Source organism: Amblyomma mixtum, chromosome 2, assembly GCF_055824585.1.
Source record: "Amblyomma mixtum isolate Tamu chromosome 2, ASM5582458v1, whole genome shotgun sequence".
NCBI classification, from domain to species: Eukaryota; Metazoa; Arthropoda; class Arachnida; order Ixodida; family Ixodidae; genus Amblyomma; species Amblyomma mixtum.
Window position 1 is genome coordinate 88,221,928 of NC_143013.1, and position 6,896 is coordinate 88,228,823.

The window sequence follows — 6,896 nt, forward strand, 5'->3', positions numbered from 1 at the left end:
GGGGGATGCATTAACAAAGTAAAATCACTCCTGAAGAAGATCGGTCTTCCGATCGAAACGTCGAGTCGAATAAAAATGTTTCTTTTAACGAAGCGTATACTTCGCTATATATATATTGACACCCCCATTCGTCGTCATCGCTCTCATGAAAACACGACCGCGCGGAATGCGCGCGAACTCGCCTTGAGTAAAGAAAGAAGACGAAGTGCGGGACAAGCGAACGCTCAGCTTTAGGGCTGGTACCGAGATCCACTGCAGTCGCCTACTTTGACGTACCCAACCGTACTGAACCACGCGTGACATCTGGTGGAGGTGCTGGGTAACGCATTCCATGCCTCGGACTCCTCCGGCAAGCAGGGATTCAAGTCCTCGAGGGTCATCTGCCATCGAGGTGACGCCTGTACACCACGGCAGCCGCCGGCTCCAAGGCCTTCAACCCGAGTTTGGGCTCCTGGAGTCTCGTTCGACCCAATCGGTTCGTCCAGCGCCATCGTCGACGACCGTCCAGCCCGAAATAGGAATGCAGACGACGATTCGTGCACCTTCCGTTGTGCTGCAGCACCCTCGGGAGCCACCGATCTTCCAAGGCTCTCCAGGCGAAGACCCGGAAGACTGGCTGGAGAAATTTGAACGCGTGGCCCGATACAACAGGAGGGCAGATGACTCCAAGCTTCAACACGTATTCTTTTCGCTGGAGGGCTCAGCTCGTACGTGGTTTGAGAACCGGGAGTCGTCCATAACAACATGGAATGTATTTAAAGAGCAGTTCCTGAAAGATTTCACCACGGTGCTTCGAAGAGAACGGGCCGATCTGCTCCTTCAGTCTCGAATTCAGCTCCCAAATGAAGGCGTGCTTGTGTACTTCGAGGAGATGGCGAAGTTATTTCGCCGATCTGACCCGGATATGACCGAGCAGAAGAAACTTCGGTACCTTATGCGAGGTGTAAAAGAGCAAATCTTCGCCGGACTGGTGCGCAATCCACCGAGCACTGTAGCAGAATTTCTGTCGGAGGCCACCACCATGGAAAAGACACTCGATATGCGGTTGCGGCAATACGAGCGTCAGCCTTTCGCCGCCATGACTGCTGCAGCAACTGAAATCAATACTACTGACGTGCTCCGCGAAACCGTGCGAGCTTTCGTTCGCGAGGAGCTCCAGAAGCTGTTCCCGGCTACGCCGCCTGCGCCAACGGTTATACCCTCTCCGAGGTTATTCGGGAAGAGGTGCAACAGGCGCTTACAACCCCAGCTCCGTTTCAGCCGTCTACAGCCCCACCGCTAATGACATACGCCGCTGTTGCTCATCGCGCACCACCGCCGTCGCCGAGTCGCCTTCAGGAAACCCCGGCCTCTTTTCGGCCGCCACCACATGCTCGTCCTGCTCCAGCGTATTCCTCCCGTAAAAGTGACATCTGGCGCACTCCCAACTACCGTCCACTCTGCTATCACTGCGGTGAGCCGGGACACCTGTACCGCAATTGCCGGTATCGGCAGATGGGCATGCAGGGGTTCCCTGCCGATGCACCCCGTCCGCAGCCTGGGCAGCGACCCAGGGAAATCAACGACTATCTGGCCGAATCTACCGGCGGGTCACGCAGGTCGCCATCCCCTCGTCGTTTCTCTTCTCCTCGTCGATCTTACGGTGACTTTCCGCGGGGAAGGTCGCCAGGCCCCCGCCAGGAAAACTAAAAGCAGCAACCTTTGAGGGGGAGGTTGCTCACCGACGAAATGTAACAGACCCTCCTACGACGCAACTAGGTGGCCACCCGATGCCACGACCGACTGCCGTTCAACACTGTGATACGCCGACTCGACGTGAATGCCACCTGACGAATCGAAGTGAACCCGCGCCGCACCGCAGCCGTGACCGAACACCGCGCCGTACCTCTCACACGACGTCTACGACAGCAAACCTGAGCATTTCCCTCGACGGAACAGACGTCACTGCACTCGTCGACACAGGGGCGGATTACTCTATCCTCAGTGGAAATTTCGCCGCAACTCTGAAAAAAGTCACCACTCCGTGGTTGGGCCCACAGATTCGTACAGCCGGGGGTCACTTAGTTACACCGACCGGGACTTGCACATCAAGAGTAGCAGTCCAAGGCGCAACCTACCTGGCAACGTTCGTTATACTGGAACATTGTTCACGTGACGTCATTCTCGGGATGGATTTCTTGACCGAGAATGGAGCGGTCATCGACCTCCAGTCAAAAGCCGTGTGTTTCTCCACAGAGAACGCAATACACAGAGATCCAGACCATCCGACCGCACTTTGCATCCTGGATGACCACGTCACCATCCCACCTCGTTCGAGTATCATGGTTTCTGTCGGCGCCAAGACTGTGCGGAATTTCGAAGGCGTCGCGGAAGGCAACCAGATCTTGTTTTTTGCCAGGAGCCTTGCTGTCGCCAGAGGAGTCATTAATCTCGTCGACGGAGAAACAGAAGTGCTGATAACCAATTTCGGTGGTGCACACCAACATCTGAACGTGGGAACCGTTGTGGCTCACGTTGATGCCATCGCCCATGTCAGCAGCACACCAAGTATTTCCACAATGGCGTTGTCGCAACAGCAGAGCCCAGTCACTGGTTTCACGTTCGACGTCAATCCAGCACTCTCCCCGACGCAGCAACAACAAGTTAAAGATCTTCTTCTGCGCTACGGCGACACCTTCTCGGTATCATCGCGTGTTGGACGCACTCACCTAGCGAAGCATCGCATTATTACGGACGATAACGTGCACCCTCTCCGACACTCCCCCTACCGAGTGTCTCCCGCTGAACGCGACGCTATTGGCCGCCAAGTCAAGGAAATGCTCCGCGACGACGTAATTCGTCCTTCCCGGAGTCCCTGGGCAGCGCCAGTCGTCCTTGTGAAGAAGAAAGACGGAACATTGCGGTTCTGTGTAGACTACCGTCGCTTAAACAAAATCACCAAAAAGGATGTCTATCCTCTCCCCCGAATCGACGACGCTCTGGATCGCCTCTGTAGCGCAAAATACTTTTCTTCGATGGACCTCAAGTCAGGTTACTGGCAAATTGAGGTCGATGAGCGGGACCGTAAAAAAAAAACAGATTTTATTACTCCAGACGGCCTGTATGAATTTACGGCCATGCCCTTTGGACTGTGCTCTGCACCGGCAACTTTCCAACGCCTCATGGATACCGTCCTTGCCGATTTAAAATGGCAGACGTGTCTCGTCTATCTTGACGATGTTGTCGTCTTCGCCCCGACTTTCCAGGAGCATCTTCACCGCCTCGAATTGGTCCTACAAGCAATAAGGTCTTCTGGACTGACGCTCAAAAATGAGAAATGCCACTTTGCGTATACAGAGCTGAAGTTCTTAGGGCACGTTGTGAATCAAGCCGGTGTTCAGCCTGATCCTGAAAAAACAACAGCTATTGCCCATTTTCCGCCGCCGCAAGACCTGAAAGCTGTCCGCCGTTTTCTTGGATTGTGCGCGTATTACCGTCGCTTCGTGAAAGATTTTGCTCGCATTGCCGAGCCGCTGACGCGCCTAACAAGGTCGGACACACCTTTCAGATGGGAAGCAGCGCAAGAAAATGCATTCCGCAGCCTTCAGAGCCTCCTGCAGGCTCCTCCCGTTCTGGCTTACTTCGACGTAAACGCCAACACGGAGCTCCATATTGATGCCAGCAACATCGGCTTAGGTGCTGTCCTGGTCCAGATCCAAGCAGGTCAAGAACGGGTCATCGCTTACGCAAGTCGGTGTTTGTCACTAGCCGAATCAAACTATTACGCTACCGAGAAGGAATGCCTTGCCATTGTATGGGCCACTTCGAAATTCCGACCGTACCTTTACGGCAAAAATTTTAAGGTGGTGACCGATCATCATGCGTTATGCTGGCTCGCAAGCCTCAAAGACCCGTCCGCTCGCCTCGTCCGATGGAGTCTGCGGCTCCAGGAATACGACATGACTGTCGTGTACAAATCCGGGCGCAAGCACTCTGACGCCGATTGTCTGTCCCGCGCCCCAGTAAATCCTCCTACCGACGCCTGTAATGATGACGACATCTTACTGAGTGCTCTCAGCGCCTCCTGCCTCGCTGACCAACAATTCGCCGACCTCGAACTTCGAGATGTAATGGAATTTCTCAACGGCAGCAACACGACCGCCCCGCGCGCTTTCAGGCGCGTGTTGCCATCTTTGTGCATCCGCAATGGTCTTCTGGTCAAGAAAAATTTCGCTCCAAACAATACGCAATACTTATCGTCGTCCGGGCTAGCCTGCGCAATGAAATCCTCCAAGCCTCCCATGACGAACCCACTTCTGGACATTTGGGCATAGCCCGTACGCTAGACCGAATCCAAGAGAATTACTACTGGCCTCGTCTCCGTGCTGATGTCACTCACTACGTCAGAACGTGCCGAGCCTGTCAGCGTCGCAAGGTATCATCAACCAAACAAGCTGGGTTCTTGATGCCCATTAGACCACCCACAAGGCCCTTCCAACAAATAGGGATGGACATGCTGGGTCCGTTCCCACGTTCGAACTCTGGCAACAAATGGATAATTGTCGCGAAGGACTCCCTTACCCGCTATGCAGAAACGTCAGCTCTACCCAGCGGCACAGCTTTAGAAGTCGCCAAGTTCTTCGTGCATCAGATTGTACTCCGCCATGGGGCACCTGAAGTGCTGATCACTGACAGAGGCCCTGCGTTCATGGCTGAGCTGCTGCAGGAGATCTTGGTTTACAGTCATACCGACCACCGCCGAACAAAGTCGTACCACCCTCAAACGAACGGGTTGACTGAAAGACTGAACCGAACCTTTTCTGACATGATTTCCATGTACGTCGATATTGAACACAAAACGTGGGACGAAGTGCTTATTTATGTCACCTTCGCCTACAATACGGCCCTGCAAGAAACAACGCAGATGTCCCCATTCCACCTCGTTTACGGCCGTGCAGTGACGGCGATGCTCGACGCAATGTTACCACATCTGAACGACTCTAGCCTTCACACTGATACCTACACGTTCCCAGAACGCGCTGAAGCTGCTCGCCAACTGGCCAAAGTTCGAATTCAGGACCAACAACTTCGAGATGCAGATCGCTACAATCGGCGCCGTCATGACGTCCATTATGCGCCTGGCGACCGTGTGTGGGTGTGGTTCCCCATTCGGCGACGAGGACTGAGCGAAAAACTCCTCCAATTGCTACTTTGGACCATACCGCGTGGTCAGGTCATTGGGCGACCTCAACTACGAGGTCATTCCCGATGGATTTCACAAATCCCGACGGTCTCCATGCCCTGAAGTGGTTCACGTGGTCCACCTGAAGCCTTATCACGAGCGGTAGCCTCGCCCACTAATCCCGTTCATTCCTTCCGACCTCTCCACTCACTCCCAGCATCGGGACGATGCTTCTTCTGCCGGGGAGTAATGACACCGCCATTCGTCGTCATCGCTCTCATGGAAACACGACCGCGCGGAATGCGCGCGAGCTCGCCTTGAGTAAAGAAAGAAGCCGAAGTGTGGGGCAAGCGAACGCTCAGATTTAGAGCTGGTACCGACATCCACTGCAGTCGCCTACTTTGACGTACCCAACCGTACTGAACCACCCGTGACAATATATATATATATATATATATATATATATATATATATATATATTGTCACGGGTGGTTCAGTACGGTTGGGTACGTCGGTCTTCCGACGTAGATCGGTCTACGTCGGTCTTCCGAAGAAGATCGGTCTTCCGATCGAAGCGTCGAGTCGAATAAATATGTTTCCTTTAACGAAGCGTATACTTCGCTATATATTCTTGTAAGCAGTCAAGCACTTCATGCTTTCGCAACCTAGGTTGCGAAAGCATGAAGTGCTTGACTGCTTACAAGAATATATAGCGAAGTATACGCTTCGTTAAAGGAAACATATTTATTCGACTCGACGCTTCGATCGGAAGACCGATCTTCTTCAGGAGTGATTTTACATTGTTAATGCATCCCCTTTTATATAAAGGGGTGGGCACAGAACAGGTAAGTGGGAAACACAAAGCACATAGCAGAAAAATTGGTATAAAAAGTTATTAGAGGCAGTGCGACCCACACAACAGCAACAAAAAAAGAAAGAAAAAAGAGAGAGAGAGAGAGAGAGAGTGGGAGGAACAGGTCGCAAGCAAAACAAATCATCATTCCAGTGGCCCTCCAGTGCCAGATTTCCCGACCATCGCTGAAGCAGATAATCTCATCAATCAAAGACAGACACCTGGTTTGCAAGGCTTGAAAATTCCTCCGAAAAATTCCTCACGGAATCCGCCGCGAAGACCTTCAGCTGACGCCAGACCCCCGAGGGCAGTTTTGCTACCAACCCCAACACACAGAGCCCCGGAGTGTACGGTGTCTTCATTCAAAGCCGCCAAACCAAGCAGAGTTGCAGCGCGAGACCCCACACCCAAGAAGCAGAGCTCAACAGCAAATGCTCCGTCCCCGCTACCGGCACCCATTGTACAGGCCGAGGCGTCACCGGATGCCACACCAACGAGCCCCGGATCACGGATGGCCCCCACCTCAACACCAACAACACCGGCTTCTGGATCCCAGAAGGCTTCCGTCATCATCCGGGACTTCGGGACTGACGCCACCACGCCGAATCAAAGGTTTGACATCAGATGACGCTGTGGCTCAGCCCAACGGCTAAAGTTCAAACAATACTGACGGGCCGACCAAGCTCACGCGCCCACCAGCTCTCCCCCTACTTGTGCCACACGCTCTCGGAATTTTTTAAAGCTAAGAAAAATTATTGAGAAACGAATCAAGCACCAGCTCCACGGAAAATCCCATCAAATATACCTTAAATCAGAAACTGTGCCTAAAGGACTTTTTGTATCTTTAACCCCATCCATCAGCAACCTTTTGGAATCCCATCG

General features: G+C 53.1%; 1 protein-coding gene across 1 annotated transcript; it reads left to right on the top strand.

The window, feature by feature from the left end:
- The first annotated feature begins 520 nt into the window (after positions 1-520).
- Positions 521-6,642, top strand: LOC149360054 (uncharacterized). The gene is made up of 2 exons (XM_089567770.1): positions 521-1,224; positions 6,399-6,642. The coding sequence occupies exons 1-2, from the start codon at positions 521-523 to the stop codon at positions 6,640-6,642; spliced, it is 948 nt and encodes a 315-aa protein (XP_089423896.1).
- The last annotated feature ends 254 nt before the right edge of the window (positions 6,643-6,896 follow it).